Source organism: Gastrolobium bilobum, unplaced genomic scaffold (genome assembly GCF_033153095.1).
Source record: "Gastrolobium bilobum isolate Gb01-03AN ecotype WA unplaced genomic scaffold, APGP_CSIRO_Gbil_v1 utg2831, whole genome shotgun sequence".
Taxonomy (NCBI): Eukaryota; Viridiplantae; Streptophyta; class Magnoliopsida; order Fabales; family Fabaceae; genus Gastrolobium; species Gastrolobium bilobum.
Window position 1 is genome coordinate 238,136 of NW_026899212.1, and position 25,277 is coordinate 263,412.

Genomic DNA, 25,277 nt, shown 5'->3' on the forward strand with positions numbered 1-25,277 from the left:
CAATCAAATATTTGTCATATATATTTGAAATTATTAAATGCAGAGAATTATAACAAAGATGAAAGAATTAAATGTGGGGAACCATATACCTGTCATCGCTGTACGTAAAGTGACTACAGAAATGATTTAATTATGTATATAAGTGTATGAGCTCTGTGGGAAGGGAAATTATAAGTCCCGATAACATTATTTATTATTACAATGAGAAATAATAATTCTATAATAAAAACCATTATATTTATTTTTGTGTTTTTTTTCCTCCGATATTTCGTGAGCTAGTATTAGTAACATAAGATTATTCACGTTTCTAAGTTATAACTACCTTGTCTTTCTCTCTCTTCGCTTCACTCTTTTCCTAAAATTCTGCTGCTGCGTCGCAGAGGCAGTCCCGGCGGACGAAATTGCCCTCCCTTTTCCATTGAAATCACGAAACCCTTCAATTTCTTTCCCACTCAGATTCTAACCACACCACAGTCAAAGATCCTTACTCATTCTCTCTGCACGCCAAGATTTTCTCAGAAATTAAGCTTATTTTCTTGCACTTTCTTTTCCGATTTTTTTCCACTCTCTTTTCCGGCCATGCGACCTTGAACAAAGAAAGCAAGAAAGAAGGAAAGAAAGAAAAAGAACCGTGCGGCAATGGATTTCGTTGAAGGCGTGGGAGAGAGCTCATCGCCTCCGCGCACCTTCAGCGGTTACAGCAACTACGATGTGAGGAACGACGTGTACAATCGCTTGATGGAAACCGGCCACGACCAAGCCGTGTCGAATCCCGAGTTTCGCGAACAGCTGGAAGCTCACTTCAATCGCTTGCCTCCAAGGTTCATCAATTTCATCGCTGCTCCACAGTGTTGTCAATTTATTTATTTTTTTGTTATTATTTTTGGATTATTATATTTGGATGCACTCGTATGTTTCTTTGTTTGGTCAGTATTATGAGGTGTAAGCAAATGAAGTCATTAAAGAAAGTGTGGAATATGTGGTGCGCTTGTTAAGCAATTTGTTGCTGTTGTTTCAGTTATGGACTTGATGTTAATATCGATAGAGCTGAAGATGTTCTATTGCATCAGACCCTTCTTGCTTTGGCAAGAGACCCAGACAAGCGCCCCGTCTATCATATACGCTTCTTGGAGGTAATTTGATTCGAAACATTAGATTTTCTGTCTAGAAGTTTGTTTTTAAAAATGCTGCTGGGAAACTTAGGAAATTCAATATGAGTAGCGCATCACGATAAGGCCTTTTATCCCCTTTCTTCTGCCCTATAATCCATTTATATTGCTGCTATCTTGAAGTAATATAGAATCATTGATGATTGATTTTATTGAATCTTTCTTCAAACAATTTTCACGTTTCCATATTTCTGTTAGTAAATAATATTGTCTTATTCTTTTGAATAGGTATCAGATCCTTTGTTGATTTTAAAATTTTAGATTTTTTTAATATATATATATATGGGGCATGATCATGTGTCAAACTAAAAAGTTTGATTTCAAATTTTAACCGTTGATTTTCATGAATCTAATGGTTATAATTTATTGGGTATATATAGGGAGAGATCCTTTGACATCAAATTTTAACCGTGATTTTCGTGAATCTAACGATTATAATTTATTAGGTCATATTTATTAATTAATTATTAATTCCCAATAAATTATAACATTAGATTGACGGAATTTAACAGTTAAAATTTGGTGTCAAGTGATCCTGTCCCATATATATATATATATGTATATATATATACTGAATATTAGATGCCTATCCAAAAGGTAAACTAAATTAGATTACTTGTTTGAATGTCTTTGTTTCTTTGTTAGAAGAATTCTTTGCAAGAGTCTCACTTCCTGCTCTTTCCTAATTTGTACATATGTATATTTAGTTGAACATTCAAGTGTGCGTATGTCGGTAAATTTTATTTGGTATATTCCTACTATTACCAAAATAAGGTTACATCATGTGGCTATTGCATCAGCATCAGCATTCGGTGGAGGCGCAATGCTTCTGCTTTCAATTAGTCTGTGTATATAACTTTGTAATTTGAACTTAGATTTGAAATTCGTTAATATAAAAGCTTTAATTTTGAAATTCTGCAATGTCTTCCAATTAAACCTTTTTGTTATCTGCTTTCCTGGAAGGCCTTGTTTTTTATTTTGCATGTCATTACACTTGTGCTTTGGCATGCAAGTGTCAATCTTACTATATCTTAAACAAATTACAACAACAACAACAACAGAAAGCTATCTGTTGTTTTCCTTTCCTTTGTCTTCCTGTACATCTGTTTAGTAGGCTATCCTCCACCTAATAAAATCTTCTTAGTGTGGCCTCTATTGGTTTTCTCCTCATAGCCAACCATCTTGGGTGAAATTCTGTCATCTTTTTCTCTATAGGTGCTACTCCAAGTTTCTCTCTAATACATCCATTCTTGATCTTTTCTTTTCTTAAACAAATTATGCTTTCAATTTTGATAGCAGTTCTCTTCTCACTTGCCTGATTTTATATTCATGCAATAAGTCTATCATATATCTCTGTCAGTTTTTCATGTCTATACCAAATTTCTTCTTCTCTCAATTTGCTGGGCAGAATATTTCTACTAGAACAGATGGTGAAGATCAACAAATTGTAAATACTCATTCTGTCCTAGGGTCAACTTCACATGCAACAAATGGGGGAGCTGTATCATCTCATAAGAGGTATGCTATCCGGTGAAGTATAATATAAATATGCTCATGCATTTACAGGAAGTTCTCCTGTAACTGTTGCTTGAAATTTCAATTCTGTCTCTTCATAATTTATGATTTTATATCATTTCTATCAGTACAATGAGGGATCTTGCAACTGAGTTTGAGCCCTGCTCGAAGCTTGAGGACCTAAATTTGGATGTTAGAAAGAACTCCAAGGAGACAGAGGAAAAATTTCTTACTGACAACTTTTCCCAGAGGTACCATATGAATAAAATTATAATGCTGATTCCTACTTTTTCTTTTTAATTTTTGAAATACCAATATTGCTACATCCATCAAAACTGGCTATGGTTGCAAAATTTTGTCCTCTTAGGAGAGCAGGAAAGTATCTCTGTACCTGTTGCCAAATTTGTGTCTGTGTGATAGAACTGTAACTTTCTGATAATTCAAAATCTATTACTATTGAAAATTACAAGTTGAATAAGATAATCCTGATGGATGCATTCATGTTGATAGCAGTTGTAGCAAAAACAGTTTCAAAATTATGTGGCCTTTTCTCATTTCCATGCATATCTAACTCTTAAAGGGAGAAATTAATCTTATTTTGGGGGGAGGGAGGGAGCAAATGAAAGAAGGAAGCTGTTTTTTCCTCTTGTATCAGTCTGTTTCCAGATTCATATAAAGTAAAGTAGACAAGAGGCCCCAACAGAAGCATCGTGTGCATTATAGAGAAAGCCCTTCAGGTTGTAACATTTGTTTTGTATTATTGAACTTGTTTATTTTTTAATTCTTCTTAATTTTTTCATTTATAGTGTACCTATGTATGTGTTATTTATATGTGACTTACAGCTTTCAGGGATATATCCATTATGACTTGTAGAGTTTAACCTTCTTTCATGTTGTTGGAGGAATTGGACCTTTTAATCTTGAGTCTTTATCAATGAGTATCTCACTATACTGCAAAATAAAATATTACTTGTGCTCCAAATGTTACCTGCATAAATAGATTTTTTTTGCTTGTGGCAAATAAGTTAAACATTAGAATTAAATTGTAGGCATGAACTTTCAAGTGTCCCAGTTCATGAAATAATATTTTCCACTGTTGACAAGCCAAAGCTTTTAAGCCAGGTATGTTTGAAAAGCTTTTCTTTTCTGTTTATTATTAAATTTTATATCTTTTCTAAATTAATTGAAACTCCGAAATAAAATGAGCTAAAACTTTTCAATCTACTTTGTATAAATTGTATATGTTTTATTTTCCATAGTTTTATCAACTTAACTGATTTATGAAATGAAATAAAACTTTCCTCAAAATTAAAGGTATTTGATAACTAGAGATTCATGAAGAAGTTATAGGCTATATTGTCATATAAAGCAAAGATAAAGTGAAGCTGATAGGATAATTTTTCCTACCAAAGAACAGTGCTTGTATATTGATTGAAAAAGGAAATTACATGTAAAGAACCAATTCAACCACCAATTCAACCCAAAAGCTTAGGTTGTTGGGTGAGGCTACATTAATAGTTTTTATATTTCTCTAACATGCCCACTCACACGAGAGCCCATTGGGCTTGAAGAGTGGATAATGCACAGGCCCACCTACCTGTGTTAAAAACTCCACAATACTTAATTATTTATTAATTAAACCGGGGTGGTGAGAATTGAACCCGTGATACCGAGGTTCTGATACCATGTAAAGAACCAATTCAACCCAAAAACTTAAGCCTTTTGGGTGAGAATATATTAATGGTTTTTATATTTCGCTAACATGACAAGAGGAGAATAACAAGGAAAAAGTTAGAGCAAATGCTCCCAGCTCTGGAGAAAGATTCTCCACACCCCTATTCTGCTAAGCAGAAATCAACAAACATTTTTCATGCCCCCTACTAAATGATTCCCTAATCATTTATACGCCATATCTCTTTTGATTCTATTCTTCTCTCATCTAACTAACCTCCATTAACTCATCCCCAAATAACTAATAATATATTTGTCCTTTTTGGCTTGGCTGAATTGGATTAGTATTCCTCACATGCTTCCTCATATACACTTGAAGTGGTTTGTTTGGTTTAGACTTGGACCCATTCTGTTCTGGCTTGCTTACTGTTGCTGGGCCCATTTAAATTGGGCTCATCTATAGCAATTCTCTCATCAATACCCTCTTCGAGGCAAAAATCAGGGAGTTGGCCCTTGAGGACATCCTCCTCGATCCATGTCGCTTCTTCTACAGGCTTAGATTTCCAAAGGACCAACGTCTCAGTAATAGGCTGCCCTTGAAAGTGAACAACCCTGGTTGCAAGTACAGCTTCAGGTTGAATAGGATCCATATCATCCATTGCCAAATTAGGAAGAAAATAATTAGGAAGAAAATAACACTTAACTTGAGCAGATCCGATAGCTCTTTTTAACTGAGACACATGGAAAAGAGGATGCACTCTTGTAATGTCTGGAAGTTGCAGCTTATAGGCTACTGATGCTCACCGGCAAGTATACCGATCCCACAAGTAATACAGTGATAAGAAAAGTATCGTCTCCACAGGGATTGGGATCGAATATCAAATAATTGTCCTTTTAAGATGGGAGGAATTCAAATAGGTTTGTGAGAATTGTTGATTTGGGTAAAAATAAGAACTAAAAGTAAAGGCTTATTTTTGGCTTTTTGTTATGAGAAATAAAACAGAGATTGATTTTGTAAAAATATGAGAAGGCATTGTAGCTAGAGTGCACTCACCAAATGATTCCCGCTTCTTACTCTGGATTGATTTACAATATTCATTTATATAATTACTCAGATAAATTATTATCTAAAATATTCAGTAGTTAACTCTCAATTCCTTGCAAGATTAACCCTTTAACCCCAATTGGAACCCCAATTCCTTGCAATGTTCCTAATGGCATTAAGCAATGAACCCAATAATTTAAGCATCTGCAATTAAATATACATCTATTCTTAGCATGCATATAAATTGTTATCCTACCCTCTTTCAAGATCAAAACCCCAATATTCCTATCTAGGGCTAGGGTGAGGTTCTTCTAAGATTCGTATCAATTGGTATCAAAACCTTCCACTATGTCTCAAATGCAATAGAGTGGCGTGGCTGGTGACGTTGGCATTGTATGTTCACCCAGGGCTAGTAAAAGACTAGCGTAAAGCCAGACTGCGTGGGTGCCAGGGCTGCAGAGTGTGGTGGAATGTTACGATTTTATTGCAAGGCATGAGACTTGAGTCCTACATTGGAAACATAAGGATTTGGTGTGGGGTTTATATGGATTTTGGTCTCTCCTACCTTACGAGCTAGCTTTTGGTGGTGAGGTTCTCCCAAGGTTTGTATCAATTGGTATCAGATCCTTCCACTATGTTACCCAGTTGCAATCGAGGGGCGCAACTGGTGACGTTGGCATTGCAATGTTCTCCTTGGGCTAGTAAAAGACTAGTGCAAAGCCAGGCCGCGTGGGCGCCGGGGCTTCGGAGCGTGGTGGGATGTTATGATCCTATTGCAAGTTATGGGACTTGGAGTCCCACATCAGAAACATAAGGTTCTGGTGTGGGGTTTATATGGACTTTGGGCTTTCCTACCTTACGAGCTAGCTTTTAGGATGAGGTTTTGCCATGGTTCGTATCAATTGATGTTATGATCCAATTGAAAGGTATTAGACTTGGAAACCTACAGCGGAAACATATGATTCTGGTGTGGGATTTATATGGTCTTTGGGCTCTCCTACTTTATGAGCTAGTTGTTAGGATAAGGTTTTCCTAAGGTTCATATCAATTGGTATCAGATCCTTCCATTATGTCTCTCAGTTGTAATCAAGTGGTGCGGCTGGTGACCCTGACATTGCAGTGTTCGCCCAAGGCTAGTAAAAGACTAGGGCAAAGTCAGACCACGTGGGCCCCGATGCTGCGGAGCGTGGTAGAATGTTACGATCCAATTGCAAGTATGAGACTTGAGTCCCACATCGGAAACTTAAGGATCTGGTGTGGGGTTTATATGAACTTTGGTCTCTCCTACCTTACAAGCTAGCTTTTGGGGTGAGGTTCTCCCAAGGTTCGTATCAATACTAGCCTGTTCTTATAAAAGAGCAAGTCCCCATGTATAGTAAAACTAGATTTAGCTGCTGGATCCCGTTGTAAATCTGCAATAAGCTGTGACAAAAAAGTATCAGCTTTAATTTCAGATTTGACCACATCTAAGTCCACCCATAAGAACCAGACACAATATGATGCAACTCTGCCAGATCCTCCATTCGTGAGAGTGCATCGGCAGCTTTACTTTTTGGACCCGGTTTGTAAATTACTTCAAAATGGTACCCCATCAATTTAGATAACCAAGGATGTTAGTTGGTTGTGGTGATCATTTTCTCTTACATGTGTTTTAAGCTCTTATGATCTGTGAAAATTTTAAAAGATATCCCAAGCAAATAGGGACGCCAATGCTGAACAGCCAAGACTAGAGCCATAACTTCTTTCTCATAGACAGACTTTGCTAAGTTAGAGGGAGCTAAGGCCTTGCCAAAGTATGCAATAGGCTTCTACTCTTGCATAATGACAGCACCCAGACCATTACCGAAGGCATCACATTCAATAACAAAATCTCTTGTAAAGTCTGGTAATGTTAGGACATGAGAGGTTGTAAGCGACTTTTTCAACTCATCAAATGCCTGTTGAGCCTCTTTGTTCCAAACAAACCTTCCCATTTAGTAAGTTCAGTGAGAGGATGAGCAATCTTGCCATAGTCCTTGATAAATCGCCTACAATAACCTGCAAACCGAAAAAGCCTCGAACTCCCTCGACATTCTTAGGTACGAGCCATTCCAACACAGTTGGGACCTTGGAAGGATCCAATGATACTCCTTTATAGGAAATAATGTGGCCAAGGTAATCAACAGAAAGCTGGCCAAAAAGACACTTTTTATAGTTAGCAAACAAGTGATGGTGAGGCAATAATTCCAGCAATTCTCTGAGAAGGCTGAGATGTTTCTCCCAAGAGTGGCTATACACTAAAATATCATCAAAGAAGACCAAAGCATGTCTACTTTTTGGGAAGTCATCCTCGTAAGCATGCACCGTTCTCCCTTACAAATCAGCCAAAGCTCTCAATGAAAGCACTAATTTGAAAGGATAATTTTCCTACCAAAGAAAAGTTCTTGTATATTGATTGAAAAAGGAAATTACAGAAGGAGAATAACGAGGAAAAAGTAAGAGCAAATGCTCCCACCTCTGGAGAAAGATTGTCCACGCCCCTATTTTGCTAAGCAGAAATCAACAAACATTTTTCATGCCCCGTACTAAATGACTCCCTAATCATTTATACACCATATCTCTTTTGATTCTATTCTTCTCTCTCATCTAACTAACCTCCACTAACTTATCCCCAAATAACTAATATTATATTTATCCTTTCTGGCTTGGCTGACCTGGATTAGTATTCCTCACATGCTTCCTCATATACACTTGAAGTTGTTTGTTTGGTTTAGACTTGAACCCATTCTGTTCTAGCTTGCTTACTGTTGCTGGCCCATTTAAATTGGGTTCATGTATTGCAGTTCTCCCATCAGAAGCCAATTGAAGCAATGTGAAAGTGATAGAACCGTGGCAATGGTGTATTGTAGAAGTGGCCATAGGGAATTAAAAGTGGCATAACTAATCTGTTAGAAGAAAGAGGTGATGGAATCTGCTAGATTCGAATGAGTGGGATTCTGTTAGGGGCTGTATCATGTAAATATGAGAGAGAATGGCATCACAGAAGGGTATCACAGAATTTAGCCTTACACAATCAGAAAACATTGGGTAGAAAAGAGCTTGAGTGTGTAAAGTAAATAACTAGAGTGGATTTTACATAAGAGCTTGAGGGTGGAAATTGGGGCTTTACTTTGTTAAACGTAGCTTCATTCTGTTGACATATTCAAGTATGAGGTTTTAGTTTGTTAATGCCTTAAAATATAATTGATGGGTAGCATGATTTCTTTTGATGGATATTATTTTCTTTTAGTTGTCTGCTTTGCTGTCTGAAATTGGGCTTAACATCCGTGAAGCACATGTTTTCTCCACAACTGATGGCTACTCCCTTGATGTGTTTGTGGTGGATGGATGGCCAGTAGAGGTACACTGCTACTTATGATGAATTTGATACTATTTTCTTTCCCCTGCAGACCTCGGTAAAGTTGTATCTTCAAACCTGTTATTGTTCATTAATGCTAATTTTACAATGGCATTTGTGTTGTTGCATACACTTGATAATTGAATATACAATTTTGTACTTGGTGGTTCAATTCTACTATGTTATCTTGAGCTTTGATGGCAGATGAACACAATTATTTATAAATGTGGCATCTGCATCATGATTATTTATAAATAATATTTTCTTCAGACTTTTTAATTTAGAAAAAAAAATGAATTGGTCTATACCAGGAGTTGATCTTGTAGGTTAATTAAGGAGCATTGTTATTATATTTCTCTTATGACAGGGATCTGTGCTGACTCCAAATGTCCCTGACTTTGCAATCTTGTGCTCAGGAAACAGATGATTTGTATGATGCTATGGAAAAAGCTGTAGCAAGAAGTGAGGTGCATTGTGTTTCCTTGACTTTGTATCTGCAAATTCATATGTTGGTTTTGTTTGAGATTTTGGAATTATACCTCTCTGAAGAATGAATAAACGAATGATTTTTTATATTCATTGGCTTGTTTTTCATGGAATATATTTAAGAAAAATAAGTAATAACTCTAAAGTCTAAAGTTTCCTAAAACATGGCTCATGCGTATGGGCTTTAGGAAGGAAAAATGTTTGGATTCCAAAACTGGATATGAAGGAATAGACCACTGATAACAAATTTAGGTAAAACAACTGTTTAGTAAGAGAAAGCGACTGAAAAGATATAGACCACATACTCTCCAGTCAACCCTGATGAATGTTCCAACAGCTTGGGTAGTGAGAAAAGAAATGGCTATCTTTATTAATGAGAGAAATGGAATACAAGAAGGCGTTCTTGCCAAGGACAGGGTCCCTAACTGAAAAACTCTCTCAGCCTCTCTCTGAGGGTATTCCTTAGCCTCTATTACAAAATAATAATCCTCCCCCCCATTCACGAAAGCCAACTCAATTTCCCCTTAGTTTGACAAACAATCATAAAATCCAATGTTGTTAAGAATGAGATTTTACCTAAGATCGGGAGGGAATAAAAAAATTGTAAATCGTGAGATTGATACGAATCGTAAGATCGTAACTATTGATATAATATAATATTAAAAAAATTAGTGATTACAAAAAAAAAAATTACATAATTAAAATCAAGGCGTAAAAGCAAATTGACATTTATAAGTTAAATAAAAGTTAATTAATTCATTTTCTAGTTTCGGGTGCAGAGAAGCATAACCACGACAAATACCAGTCCTTTTGTTTTCTTCTTTTCTATCCCCCAAAATACCAAAGCTACAACCTTTACCATTTTCACCATCGAAAGTCACCATTTTTTTTTCTGGGTAAGAAAGATCTATCATTTTTTTTCTGGGATTGGGCAAAAAAAAAAGAAAAGAAAGAGAATGGCAGATTGGGAACTACTGTTAATCGGCGTGGTGTTGATCATGTTGCTCCAACCGGGGTTGCTGTTTTCCTTTCTGGGAAATGGTAAGCAGTTAGAGTTAGGTGGCACGAAGAGAAGACCAACGAAAAAGCTATATTCATTTACACACATATCTTCTTCGCTCTCTATGCCATACTTATCTTGGTCGTTCAAGTTCATATCTACACCGGCTGAAATGGTTGCCCAGATCTGGCCTTTTGTCTTTTCCTTTGTCAGTCCAAGGTATTTTACCATGAGATGAAACCCACCATTGTTGTAACTTGTAACTGGCTGTCCTTTTGTTCTTGTCGACATTTGGGGCTATTTGAGTTGAATCGCAAAAACGGTGGGATCATACGATCCCACCGATTCCACGTTCTTGCATGATGATCTCACGCAACTGAAGAAGAAAACAATACTACTCACGATCTGGATCGCAGCAACTACAAAAAACGTAAGATCGACCGATACTGTGTTTTTACACGCGATCTTAACAACCATGATAAAATCCACTAACTAACTATCTGATTTGGAATATACCTACAAGAGTATACTCTCCAAATTGTCGGTTTGCTTCTTACACTCCAGCCATATCAATACCTTCCCATTGAAAATCAACCTTATCCCCAAGGTTTAAAATCAGGGAATTGACCATGAATCATCTTGTCATCTTCCCATGAAGCCACTTCATGAGGTTGATCCCTCCACTGAATGAAGATCTGATCAACATCTTTCCCCTTGTTGTTGTTGGACAGTCCTGAATCCCAACTCCTGAACTGGAGTAAATTTAAATCCATCAAATTGAATATCAGCTGGCAATTCTTCCTCCACGAAATGTTCACCTACTGTCTTTTTTATCTATGAAACATGAACGGTGGGGTGAATGCAAGCCCCTTTTCATTACTTTAATAAAAATGCAATAACTCCAATTTGCTTAAGCACAAGATAAGGCCCATAAAGCCTTGCTGCTAACTTCGGGTGTAACCTAGATGGCATAGTACTCTGTCTATGGGGTCTAATCTTAAGATAAACCTAGTTTCCTACCTATATGTCTGACTATCTGCAATGCTTGTTGGCCTTGCAAGCCATGTGTGATTGGGCCCTGTGTAAATGAAACTTAAGTTGTCTCAGAGCTTCATCACAATCCATAAGATCTTGTGCTAAGGCTTCTACTAAAGTTTACATAATGAATTTTGTGAGGGCAGGAAGGGGTCTCCCATATACCACCTCAAAAGGGTACATTGTGCAGCTAAATGGAAGTTAGCATTGTACCAATACTCAGCCCAAGGTAAGAAATCATAATTCTATGGTCACTCAAATTGGTTAGGTTTAGGGTTTATACCCTTAGTTAGCATTACTAATTAAGGTCTTATCTTGGTCACTCAAATTGGTCAAGGATATACCACGCAAGCGCACTATCTTCTTCACGAATATTTCTGGCACCATCTTTTCTATCTCCTTCTGTAGGTAAGGATATCTATATGGTCAGGGATATCTCCTGCCAACCACTCCTTGAAAAAATATCTGATTTGGAACATTCCTATGATAGGTATACTCTCCAAACTCTTGGTTTCCTTCTATCACGTGACTGTCCAGCCGTATCAATTCCATCTGTATATTTACTAGAGAATCCCTCGTGCCAACCACTCCTTGAAAAATTATCTGATTTGGAACATTCCTGAGAGTATACTCTCAAACTGTTGGTTTCTGATACGGACCCATATAGCTGAAATAGGGCCCAAGCCCAAGCAGGTCTAGTTGTTGCATCAGATAGCTGAGAGTTTGTTAGGAGGGGAAGGATCTGGAGGGGATGTGCAACAGAAAACGGTTAAGGAGGAAGAGGCGGGAAAGTTAGTGGAATAAAAAGGGAAGGCATTGGATGCTTGAGGGATCATCTGGGATCTTGGAATTAGGCTGGAACTTGGGAGAGACTAGGGCCTCTCGAATGCTCTAGAGTTGTCACTGTTATTGTCTATTTCCTTTACTGTAATTACCTTTCATTACTGTTATTGTAATTACTGATACATTGTACTTCTGTTTTCATAGTAAAATGCTTCTGTTTAGTTGTTTCTTTGAATTTGTTCTATCGATGTCTATTTTCCTTCTATCATGTGACTGTCCAACCATATCAATTCCATTGTATATTTAAGAGAGTCTCCCCCACCAACCACTCCTTGAAAAAAATCATGCACTGAAACCCACAGGGATGCCAAAATGAGTACTCTATTGCATGGAAGGTATGAAGGAAGGAAGAAATATCTGATTAAAACCCTAACATCTAATTTCCACTATGTACACCAGAAACCTGCTTAACCAGCACCATTGCCAAAATATCTTACACTCCTTCATGCCACCAAAGCCTATAAGGTGGATAATTTAAAAAATGGTAAAAAAAAAAAAGCTTGACAAACCCACTACTTACGCAAAATGCCAATATGTCTATTCCAAAGCTGCCAAGCAACCGCACTGTGTAAAAATTAATGACCGCTTGTCCAATCTCCAAAAATACTTAATACAAACATCATGTGTAACAAACCTTGTGAGGCCAACTATGAGTATGTGTTAGGAACCCACTCATCATTAGGGTGTAACAAACCCGCTTTGTTGATCAGAAATCCACTTTATTAATGGTAAATGTAATGTATATTTCATATGATCTCATGAAACAACCATAACTCGTGATGTTGGTTTAAAAAAAAATTACAATAAGCATAATTAAAAAAGAAAAGAAAAGAAAGAAATCTGATGTTAAATTTCATTCAAATCACAATCAATACATAGTTGAACAAAAGCATGAAATTTCCACAGTAGAGGTTATGCAAGCGAGTGGTTTCACTCTGCTGAGGAGTTTTGGTGGTTTCCAATGATCATGTGGATTTGAATTTTCTTCCTTTCTCTAGGGGTCATGGTCTCGTTCTTCAAATTCTCATTCAGCTGTGGAGAAAGCCTTAGCAGCAGAAGGAAAATCTGGAGATTGGGAAATAGACAGGAGGTTGTTAAAGATAGGAGAAAGAATAGCATCTGGATCCTGTGGAGATTTGTGAGTTGGGTTGATTTACCACTAATTATTTATTTATTTTTGTTTTTTTTCCTTTTTTTACTTCTTTTCCTTGGTTGTATTCTTTCTATTCCTCTCTATATCATAACATTCATCTTTCTTGCTTCTAATTGGCTTTATGATTCATACTCAGATATCGTGGAGTTTATATTGGTGAAGATGTTGCTGTTAAGGTTCTGAGATCTGAGCAACTGAATGATGCCTTAGAGGATGAGTTTGCTCAAGAAGTAGCAATTCTGAGGTCAGTATTTTTCTGCTCATAGTTTAAGACCATACTGCATAGTGCATATTATGTTTTTCTGCTTAGAGTTTCTTATGAGTTCTCTTCCTGAAAGGTTATCAAACATTTGTTCGTATTGTAAGTAGATTTTATTTATTTTAAACTCATAATTATCATTAAAATATAAACTCAAGTAGCAAGTCTTAAGAAGTGGTGTGTTATGCTACAATCAGTCTTAATTTTTTCCAAAAGGAAAGAAGAATAGGCAAGTGCGTAGATCATGCTAACAAAATGCTTAGTTGGCTGCATCCTTATAACTTTTCAATTGGTTAACACTTCAAGGATTGGATACCAGTCTACTAGAGACTTTTTAGTTTCTCAATTGATGTTTTCTATGTTGGGATTGCTCCATCTGCTACTTAGTTTTTTATTGTCATCAAGGTTATCAAATTGCAATTCAAACCCTCAAACACAGCTAATTTTTGAACCATAAATCTTAAGTGTATGGCAACTAATTTAACTCAAAAGCTTAAATTGATAGGTGAAGGCCACATTAATGGTTTTATATTATGTTTCTCTACTATGTCCCCTCACATAAAGCCAATGCTTAAAGGATGAACAATGCACATGTCCACTTGCCTGGGCGTCGAACTCATGACCACTTGGTCACATAGGCTCCAATACCATGTAAAACAACCATAGAAGTCAAAAAGCGGCGCTACCCGCGCCGTTCGCGGAATGCGGAGGACCACCACGAGAATCCGCGCCGCACCGCCATGGAAAGAGGTCGCGTCTGAAGCGGCCGATATTGCGGAGAAAAATGGCGGAGATCGCGTCTGTCTCGCTCAAAATCGCGGATGGAAAGTAAATAGAGAGAAGAAACACTGTTTTGCGTTAAAAAAGTAGATATTTTTGACATTTAATTTTTTATTATTAAAAGGGTAATGGGCCATTCTTTTCATCTTTTTTGAACCCTCTGCTTTTTATATATACTGACACACTCCACCGATTGCAAAAAGCAACATACCCACTTCACCGATTACAAAAAGCAACAGATCCACTTTTTTTTATATTTTTCTTTTCTATTCCACAACGGACCTGCTTCTCTTTTTGTCCTTTTATTCGTTGGCACTTGGCAGCTCTAGTAAGTAACATTCTAATTTTATTTTCTCTTATTCTTTTTTCTAACCTCTTATTTTTTTTTCTCTTATTTTTTTTACCCTCCTATTTTTGTTTTCTCTTACTCTTTTTTTCTACCCTCCTTTTTTTTTTGGTTTTTTTTTTTTTCCTGAATTCTTCTCTTATTTTTCTATCCTCCTTTTTTTTCTGACTCTCAGAATAGGTTAATGCTGCTGTGATCATATGTTAGGCTCATTCATACATATATTGAAACACACAACAAACCCATGTTTATTTGCTAGACACCTCTGATTAGATTAATTTTGAAAAGGAAACAAAAATATGTTTACCCACTATTTTCAATTTATTTAAATAAAAATTTTGTACTTTTTTTATTTTACAAACTGTGAATTATTAAACACACTTAATAATGTTTAAAAGTTAATAATTTTTTGTTTGTAAAATAAGTAAAAAAAATACATAATTTTTATTTCAAATAATTTTAAAGTTTGTATTCAAATACAAAATAATCTATTTTGAAAAAAAAAATTATAAATTAAAAAAAGGAGGTTATAGTTATAATTTTTTTACTATCTTGTATAATTATTTTGTTACTATCACATAAAAATAAACTAATAACTGTTACTATTGTATAATTATTTTGTTACTATTGATTGTTTTTATTTTTTAGCATATATATGTGTGGTGTATCTAGGTTCTATTAATCTATTCCGCGATTTTCGTTATTTTCGCAACCGCTACCCGCTATAGCGCTATAGCGTTTTTCAGGGTTGGGCACAACAGGCCGCAATCCGCTTTTAACTACTATGAAAACAACCAATTCAACTCAAAAGTTTAAGTCATTAGGTGAATGCCACATTAATGATTTTATATTATATTTCTCTAATATTAAGGCATACTAAATGGTAAAATGCAGAGATATAATAAAAAAATAGCTTGATATTATCATATAAATGATGTATAATACTCAGATAATAATTCTAAAATAAGAATTGACGAAATAACTTTACCATAAGTTTCACTAAACAAAATAATAAATCATGTCTCATGATCTAGTCACATGAAGTGATTGCATGAAGCCTATGTTTTTGTAGTACAAAAATAGAGCAACGATATAACCAAATAAGGTGCATAAGGTGAGCAAGTGATTGTGTGAAGTTTCTATTTCAGAAGAATGAACACAATAATGGAATAGCCAAATAGGGTGCATATGTGAGTAACTATGTGAAGCTCATGTTTCATAAGCATGAAAACAAGGTAATGGAATAATCAAATAGGGTGCATGCAGTAGCACTCTTTTAGTTCCTTTTTATTTAACAATTTAAGCTTATTTAGATTTCAATTTCTTGTATGAGACTTGATGAAAGAAAAGCAAAAAATAAAAAATTAACGAATTGTTAAATCGTGTGATTCATATGGGTGATACGAAATCACACTGATTCATGCATGTATCACATGATTCAAAGCCATCTCCAATTCATGACATCATGCAAATCTTTGGTTTGCCGAATCGTATTGAATCATACGATTTGACTCTGACAACTATGTTTGTCATTGCTTTTGTTTATATTATCTATCATATACATCTTTAGGATATAAGTTTAGAGATCAAATACATCGCTCACTTTCTCATTTAGGTTCTGTCCATCTGCCTCTCTCTTCCCTTAAAATATTTTTCACTTTTGTATTTCTGAATGCAGGCAGGTCCATCATAAAAATGTTGTTCGTTTCATTGGTGCATGTACAAAGTGTCCACATTTGTGTATAGTAACAGGTATAGATCTATCCATTTAGTTCCGCAGATATATAGTTGTACGTTATCCAATTTTATATGGAATTAATAGTCATTCCTTATTTGGAGATGTTTTACTTAAAACTAAACACTATTCTTACATCCATACTCCTCTTGGCCCCTTTTAATAGAATAACAATTGCCAATAAAAATTTTCGGAGGGCCTCTATGTTCACGACAGGATTCAAGAAGTTAGTCCCATAACTTTGTGAGAAGAGGGGGGGGGGGGGGGAGCTACCTTATTACTTACTAAAAGGCTCGCTCTCTTAAGTATTTGGAAGAATGTTTAGTTAAAATTGTTTGAAGGCATACACTTTAATTTGGCTTTGTATAGTTAAACTGATATAAGCTCAGGAACATAACTGATTACTTTGAAAACTGTACCTCTTTTTTTTATTGTATAATTTGTCTATTCGTTTCAATTTAATCTGTCAGTATATTTTAAAATTTCTGTTCTTGCAGAGTATATGCCTGGAGGAAGTCTGTATGATTATTTGCACAAAAATCATAATGTGTTGGAGCTGTCTCAATTACTAAAGTTTGCAATTGATGTCTGCAAGGGTATGGAGTATTTGCATAGAAACAACATAATTCACAGGGATCTGAAGACGGCCAATTTGCTGATGGATACACACAATGTAAGAATTCATTGAGAGTTTGAAACTATTAATTTTCTACACTATACAGCATTACCCTTTACTAAAATGGGCGTTTTCTTGTAAGCAAGCATCGTTAACGAACCAGATCTATGCAATTATCTGGGTGTCTGTATTTGTAACCCAATAAATTAATTTAATTCCTTTTATTCTATAATTGTGAGATAAATTATCCACAGGTTTTTCTGAACAATTTATTGATGAATTATGACAGATTTCATAATAATTGTAGTACATATGTTTAATTGACATTATGATTCACCCAAAGTACATGATAAATAGTATTAGTTGACAAGGTGATATGAAATTTGGAGCAAATTGAACTTTCAGAAACAGTGAATCCTGTTTCATATCATAATATATCTATGGATAATGACTTGCTCGTAATTTGTATGAACTGCTTCTGCAGAATTTTCAAAATTTTCTTATTCTGATTGACAATAACATTTATTTTGTTTTGGAGGAAATATTTCTTGCATATGTATGTATTTTTATAAAATTCTATACCATTTAATTTTTTAATTACTTTTTTTTTTCTGGATTAGGTTGTTAAAGTAGCAGATTTTGGAGTTGCTCGGTTCCTAAATCAGGGGGGAGTAATGACAGCAGAAACTGGAACGTATAGATGGATGGCACCAGAGGTTTGTTATTTGAAAAAAAAAATAAAAAAAATAAAAAAAATAAAAAAAATCTTTAGTTCTTTTTGATATTTTCATATCAACGTTGGTGATTAAGTAATGGATATTGCAAAGCCAAGGGTGCTAGGGCTTTAATAATAACAATTAAATATTCCTTCTGTTGAGTGTTGACTACTTGAGTTTCACTTGCTCTATGGAGACTCTTATTGGCCTCTAGAAATTTAATTTGCATTTCTTTTTTCAACACACATAAACCATGACAGATTCTCTTAGGAATTCCAATAATCTATCTTCAGACTCAAACTTGTACATCTGATGAAGACAACTCTTACTTTGTGCTGTGATATTTCTAAATGGTAAAATCTCAGAAGAATATTGAAGTTTTCTGTACAGAGATGTCTGATGTCTATCTATTAATGTTTTTTGCCATGCTGTGTCAAGTTCTCATTTTATAAGTCAGATGTTGGTATTTGTATTGAGGTTTTTTTTCCCTATTGTTAAACTGTTTATCTATCTGTGTGTTATTATGCCTTTTTTGTTTATTAGATAAAAGAAGAGATCTTATTAGGAGGAAAGAAGGGCGAAAAGAATGAGGGGATATGATATTCTCTTCAAACAATTCTTATAAAAATAAACATTGGAAAAAGAATTTCATTTATTAATGTAGAAGAGCTCTCTAATTTCTCTCAAAATATGTCAGTGACCTTAATTAAAGAAACCTTGGCATGTGCTGAGCTCCAAAGCAAGGACATGAACATAATTCTATCTGATAATAAATATATATACATATATCTCCTTGGTGTCCATACAATTACATCAAAGAAACGGACATAACCCTCCATTACAAAACTGTCCTCATACTCCTGTAAACTATTTCTGAAGCTAATCAGAAGTTGCTCAAAGCTCTCCCGCCTTGGGTTTCTCAACACACTAAAATTATTATTCCTAACAGAATTGACAGCTGGGTATTGTAAGAATAAAACTTCTATTCTGTAATGTACTGGTGTCAAAAGAATGGGAAATACGATGAGAACACAAGACAGTATTCAGGACAAGAAGAAAATGTTCTTGCTCAAAGAAAAATACAATGAAGGTTACACTAAAACTCTCCTTCTCCAGAGAATGTCTCTGGCCTACTATCTCTATCTCTCTTGATAACAAAATTCTCGATCTCCTTTTTCTTCTCTTACTCTCCCTAATTAAACAGAAACTTCTTTGTAGTTCTATTTCAAGACAGTTAGAAATTCCCTAATTGATTCCCACCCATTAATTGCATTCGTTTATTTTGTTCCCCCTGGCCCACTTGGTCTGCCCCCCTTTTATATCTTCTAACATAGGTATGAATTATTGGGATTTTCCTTATAATACTTCCTCCCAAACTTTTCACCTTATCCTCGAGGTGAAAGTTTGGAAACTGCTGCTGAATAGTGTTATAAGGTTCCCATGAATCTTCAAAGGATGGTAGGTCTTGCCAGTGGATGAGCATTTCTGCCTCTCCTGTAAGATTCACCCTATAATTCAACACCTGTTCTGGTTGGAGTTGCAGCCCCCGAGTTTCACACAACATAGTAAGTAGTGGTTCAGGTTGAGCTTGAGGGGTCTTCTTGAGTATAGACATGGAAAACAGGATGCACCTTGCTGTCAGGTGCCAACTCTAACTGATATGCTAATGTCCCTATTCTTCATTCGATTTTCTATGGCTCATAAAATCTAGGACTTAACTTCCCATTCACTTTCTTAGCCAGAGAGTTAAGTCAGTAAGGCTGTATTTTTTAAGTAAACCCTCCACTTGCAATTTTAGGTGCCCGCGATGCTTATTAGCATAGAAACACAAGCAGTCTTGAGCTTGCAACAAATTAGTTTTCGGGTCATTTAACGAAGTATCTTTGTCCACAACCATCAAATTCTCCTCTTCAACTGACGAGGGAATTGCTGAATGTTTGAGTACTATAGGGAATTTATCCGGTATTGTTATTTTATTCAAAGCCCTAAAATCAATACAAAATCTCCAACCTCCATCATTCTTTTTTACTAGGATCATAGGGCTTGAATATGGATCAATACTAGGTCTAATGATACCAGCACTTTGCATTTCATTAACAAATTTCTCAATTTCATTTTGTTGGTCACAGATTAGGGATTTCAGCGCATTCGTTGAGTACAATGACATGGTTGTGCCTTCGGTTAGGAGGTAGTCTTGGTGGCATTACAAAAACATCTGCATATTCTTCTAAAACTCCTCTAAATGCTCCAATAACTATCTCAGTTGCAGCTGACTCTACTTGGAGTTCTTGGTAGTCAATGAAGTACCCTTGTCCTTCATCTTACAAGGCTTTAACAACACCCTTAAGAGAAGTTGCAATTCTTAATAAAGTCGTATCTCCTCTCAGCACCCTGAATCCTCCATCAGTCTCCACCTTAATAGTCAAATCTTTGAAATAAGCCCTCATCTCTCCTAGGCTGGCTAGCCACTCCATCCTCAAAACTACATCAGCTCCCCTCAAAAATGTAAAAGTTCTGTTGAATTGGCCACTCTTGGAGCCATAGAGTCAATTCTGAACATACTCCCTCAAAAAGAGATTTTCTTACCATACCATACTTCCACTTGATATGGGTGTCTCACCATAATAGGTGCTTTAATCTCTTGCACCAGTGTTGAAGATATGAAATTGTGTGAAGCTCCATAATCTACCAACACAATTACTGCCTTGTCTCCGATTTTCCCCCACAACTTGAGTGATCTCTTAGATGTCAACCCCTTAGTTTTGTGCATGGATAGCTGCAACGCTTGAGATTGCCCATTCACCAGTCCTTGCCCTTCCTCCTCTTCTTCACTACCATCCCCTTCTTTCATCTACATCAAGTGAAAATTCTTATTTTTACAGGTAAATATTTTTCATCACACCTAAAACATAAAGCCCTTTTAATCTTTTCTCGGAATTCAGCCTCTGGCAGCCTCCTAAACCCCTTAGTCCGCCCTTTTTATTCCCCACTATATCTGCTAGTGTTTGATTCTATTACAGAATCTCCATTTCCCGTCATTCTAGATGGCAGCACAACTCCCACTTTTGTAGGTAGCAGTCCTAGCTATTGGAAGACTGCACTTGTTTTTCTCATCAATAATTTGCCCGAAATCCATTAGCTGTGGCAGTGAAGTGGTGGAATGAAGTTTCAATTCAACCCTGATTTCTTCTTGTAAGCCATTCAAAAAAAAAATACCCTTTAGGTATTCACTTCAAAGGTCCAACATAGAGCTCGAATTCAGCCCTGTATTCTTCAATTTCTGTGGTTTGTTTGGGCTCCATGAGGATCTCATATGGATTCTGTACCATGGTTGGCTGAAATCTGCGAACCACTGCTTTAAAATCTGCCCATGTAGGTGCTTTTGCTCCAATCTCCCACCATTGAAACCATGATAGTGCCTTCCTTTCCATGGCTCCCATCACCACCTGTAATCACTCTCTTTCTTCCACCTTCTTCAATCTCCCACCATTGAAACCAAGATAGTGCCTTCCCTTCCTTGGCTCCCATCATAGCCTTTAATTCTTCCCCCTTCTTCAACACGAAATATCTTTCCACAAGATTTACCCAGTTACACGCTTCCTTTCCCAATAACAAAGGAATCTCCAATTTCCTCCACTGTTCTTGCTTCTTTTCGATTGGGTCATTGCTGCTCTGTTATGGGTGTCCACCAAAAGAGACTGATGATGTACCCACAGTCGTTTGCCCATGGGATTGGCCTTCTATCAGCTCCTCAATCTTGTAATTGCAATTCTTGGGTATCTGCACGAAGCTGGAACTCATCTCGCATTTTCTGGTGGTTCGCTCCAATCAGTTTGCAAGACGCTTCAATTTCCTCTCCAGTGAATCAACTCTGGTCTCCATCCTTGTCAAAACCATAGAAGAGCTCGCTGGACGGAGCTTTGATATCAGTTGTAATGTACTAGTGTCAAAAGAACAGAAAATATGATGAGAACACAAGATGTTATTCAGGACAGCAAGAAAATGTTCTTGCTCAAAGAAGCATACAATGAAGGTTACACTAAAACTCTTCCTCTCCAGAGAATGTCTCTGGCCTACTCTCTCTCTCTCTTGATTACAAAATTCTTGATCTCCTTATTCTTCTCTCCTCTCCTTATTTAAACCAAAACTCTTTCTAATTCTGTTACAAGACAGTTAGGAATATACTAACAGATTCCCACCCATTAATTACATTCGTTTATTTTGTTCCCCCTGGTCCACTTGGTCTGCCCCCTTTTTTATTTCTTCTAACATAGGTATGAATTATTGGGAGTTTCCTTACATATTCATTTCTACAATAGCCGAATAGGAGAGAATATGATGCTGTTTTATTCGTCATCTTTTATGATTTAAGCTTTATAATGGACACAATAGACATTTTACTTCCTCTCCATTTCCTTTTCTGCCTAAGCCTAAGCTAGAATGGAAGGAAATGAGCAGAACAAATTAGTACACAGAATCTCTTTTCTATACTCGGAGATGTCTCATTATTATTAGACGTACTTGCCATGTGATATATTCGTTTTTGTTCTGGTTTTACTTTCAGTATCTTACTGTTAATGGATTTTCTCACAAGGTGATAAACCATCAGCCCTATGATCAGAAAGCAGATATATTCAGTTTTTCCATAGTACTGTGGGAACTAGTGACAGCAAAGGTATATTCTAAATTGGAAGTATAATATTTTATTCTCTTATTATATTCCTTCTTGAGTTTGAATTTGGATTACAATCTTTTTGTAATTATGCAAGAGTAAGATTGTGTACAAAAATTGTCTTCACCTCTACCCTCACTAGTCAGTTTAATGAGGAGTGCTTTTATATTCTTTTCTCATTCCTTGAATTGTATGATTTTTTATTTAACAAGGAGATTCTTGTAAAAACAATTTTTTCTTCTGGAATTTCAGGTACCATATGATACCATGACTCCATTACAAGCTGCCCTGGGTGTGAGACAGGTTTGCTCTTTATTTATCAATGATATTTTAATGCGTAAAATTGAAACCTCAATAATTTATTGCTGTAAAGCTGCATGGTAACACCATACCTAATTGTATACATGCCTCTTCGTTACGAAGTAGTGCTTTATTGCTCCATTTGTTTGTAAATCTTGAAATGGGGTTTGCTGATACAAGATATTGTTTGGCTTTTCCTTTCAACTAAAGCAAAGTTTAAGTCAATAATTGATGTTTTTGTGCCTCATATTAGTTGTGTAAAAGATTCTTTGTACTTACTTATTTGAAAATAACTATATTATGTGCGATTGTTACGAAGTATATATTGGCCGTCTAAGTTCTGTCCTCAAGTAGGAACGACATGACTTGGTTTAAGTAGTTTCGAATTTTTTTTTTCACTTTAATAGTCTTCAGTGATTGCTTCTATCATATCTCATATTTTATTAGGAAGAGATAAATGCTGAATTAATTTGAAGTCACATAAAGCTAACATGATAGAAGTCATAGGTCAATAAGAGGATCGTCAAGAATGTAATTGGTGAAGTTGACCATGAAGTTATAAGTTTGTAATTGTGCAAGCATTTCAAGCTTTTTTCTTTCTTTCTATCTGACGGTAAATTATTAACTTTGTAGCTTCAATATGTAAACAACAAATAAAGTTTCAACATCAACAATTGATTAGGGCCCGTAACATATGAAACCCAAATGAAAAATACAAAAAGATTGGAAAAAAATGGATAATATATATATATATATATATATATATATATATATATATATGGGATAAGATATTGTGACAACCAAATAATGTTACTACCAATGTTACTACCATATCTTAACCGTTGATTTTCGCCAATTAACGGTTATCATTTATTGCGATTTAATAATTAATTAATGAGTTTGATTTGAAAAATGATAACCGTTGATTGACGGAAATCAACGGTTAAGATGTGGTAGTAACATTGGTAGTAACATTATTTGGTTGTCACAATATCTTATCCCTATATATATATATATATATATAAAACATTATACATTAAAAAATAGCAATAAACAATTAAAAGAAAAAATAAACTAATCAACAACAAATAAAGCTTACGTGAAAGAATTGTTTTTTTCTACAAAAATAATTATGTTAGCTCAGTGAATGCATGCTTGTGATAGCATATGTGCAGTAAAATGAGGTTGGACCTGTATTCATGTAACGGGTATCCACGTTGTGTCTGACCCAGCTGTGGTGTTGTGCATCCTTTCAGGGACTACGACCAGAACTTCCAAAGCATGGACACCCTAAACTATTAGATTTGATGCAAAGATGTTGGGAAGCAATTCCAAGCAGTCGTCCATCCTTCAATGAGATAACAGTTGAACTTGAAAATCTTTTACAAGAAATTGAGGTAAATTATATTAACTGTTATTTTTTGAAAACTATTCCATCTTTTGTTATGTAGTAAACATTTAAATTAGCTGGCCTGATTATAGTTTTAAATGTGCAAATTGTAGAACGATTCGGAAGCTAACGGTGCTTGACATATTCAGCACAAAATGTTGTACTCCAGTTATACTCCGACTGTTGGGCGAGAATCTGCCCTTTTTGTTCCCCTCCCTCCTTAGCTATGCAAAAATAGCTGTAGAGTTTTTCGAAGGAGTTCACAGAAGCTGACATATACAAAGTGAGAAAATGTAAAGAGGCATACTAATGTTATAGTTGATAATAGAAAATATATATCTCAGGCAAAATCACGTCAAACTTCACTGTGAAAAGTTGTTTTGACAAGAGGAATGCGTTCCACGCGGCTATTGAAATGTGTTCTGTTGAAATTTCAGCTATGTAATCAATGAAGTGCATAGTGAGATCAATTATGTTGAGCATTAATGTATCGTATTGTAAATGGATGGCAGACATGGAGCGATGAGCTCCGGTGTTAAACTAGCTTAGTCGAAAATGTTACATTTGCCTTCCTTGTATTATTATTTCCTTCTGATATTTTTTTATTTTTATTTTTATTTTTATACATATTTCCTTCTGAGTTATTTATTGTTTGGTCCTACAAATCAGTCTTCAGTATAGTTATACAGATAACGAAACTAAAGACTGATTTGGTGGAAAATATAAAACGAATATGATACGGGGTTGGATAAAAGTAGGAAATTATATGGGTTTGGTAAGTTCAAATTTTGTCCGATGTTTAATGTGCACTGAATAAGTGGTTACTAGGATAACTTTATCCAATAAAGTATGGGAAAAATATTTTTTTGCTTTTATTATAAAAAAAAATTATTTGTCACAGAGTGGGTTTTATTATAAAAAGAAAAGAGAAAAAAAAATAACAAGATCCACTTTCTTTTATGTGAGTATGGCAAAGAGATTTTTTTTGAGGCAAAAGTAGAAACATTAAATCGATAAAGTATTTGAGGAAAATTGATTTAGATTTTTCTTCTCTTGATATATTTATATATTATTTTTTATTTTAAATTATAATAAACTTTTGAATGTCATTTTTTAATACAAAAATTCTTAATTTTCAATAAAATATATAACCATTAAATATGGGAAATC

General features: G+C 35.4%; 1 protein-coding gene across 2 annotated transcripts; it reads left to right on the forward strand.

Moving 5' to 3' along the window:
- Nucleotides 1-364: 364 nt before the first annotated feature.
- On the forward strand, nucleotides 365-24,734 carry LOC133288290 (serine/threonine-protein kinase STY46-like). Of its 2 annotated transcripts, XM_061486013.1 has the most exons (16): nucleotides 365-821; nucleotides 1,019-1,133; nucleotides 2,578-2,687; nucleotides 2,813-2,935; nucleotides 3,734-3,806; nucleotides 8,669-8,779; nucleotides 9,193-9,243; nucleotides 13,139-13,278; nucleotides 13,430-13,537; nucleotides 16,357-16,430; nucleotides 16,911-17,086; nucleotides 17,650-17,745; nucleotides 22,340-22,420; nucleotides 22,670-22,720; nucleotides 23,974-24,114; nucleotides 24,221-24,734. In XM_061486013.1, the coding sequence occupies exons 1-16, from the start codon at nucleotides 640-642 to the stop codon at nucleotides 24,245-24,247; spliced, it is 1,659 nt and encodes a 552-aa protein (XP_061341997.1). In that variant the 5' UTR covers nucleotides 365-639; the 3' UTR covers nucleotides 24,248-24,734. The 2 variants fall into 2 exon arrangements, 1 of the variants encoding a protein (XP_061341997.1); XR_009748349.1 differs by lacking the exons at nucleotides 23,974-24,114; nucleotides 24,221-24,734 and adding an exon at nucleotides 18,006-18,098 and having other exon boundaries at nucleotides 22,670-22,721.
- Nucleotides 24,735-25,277: the final 543 nt, after the last annotated feature.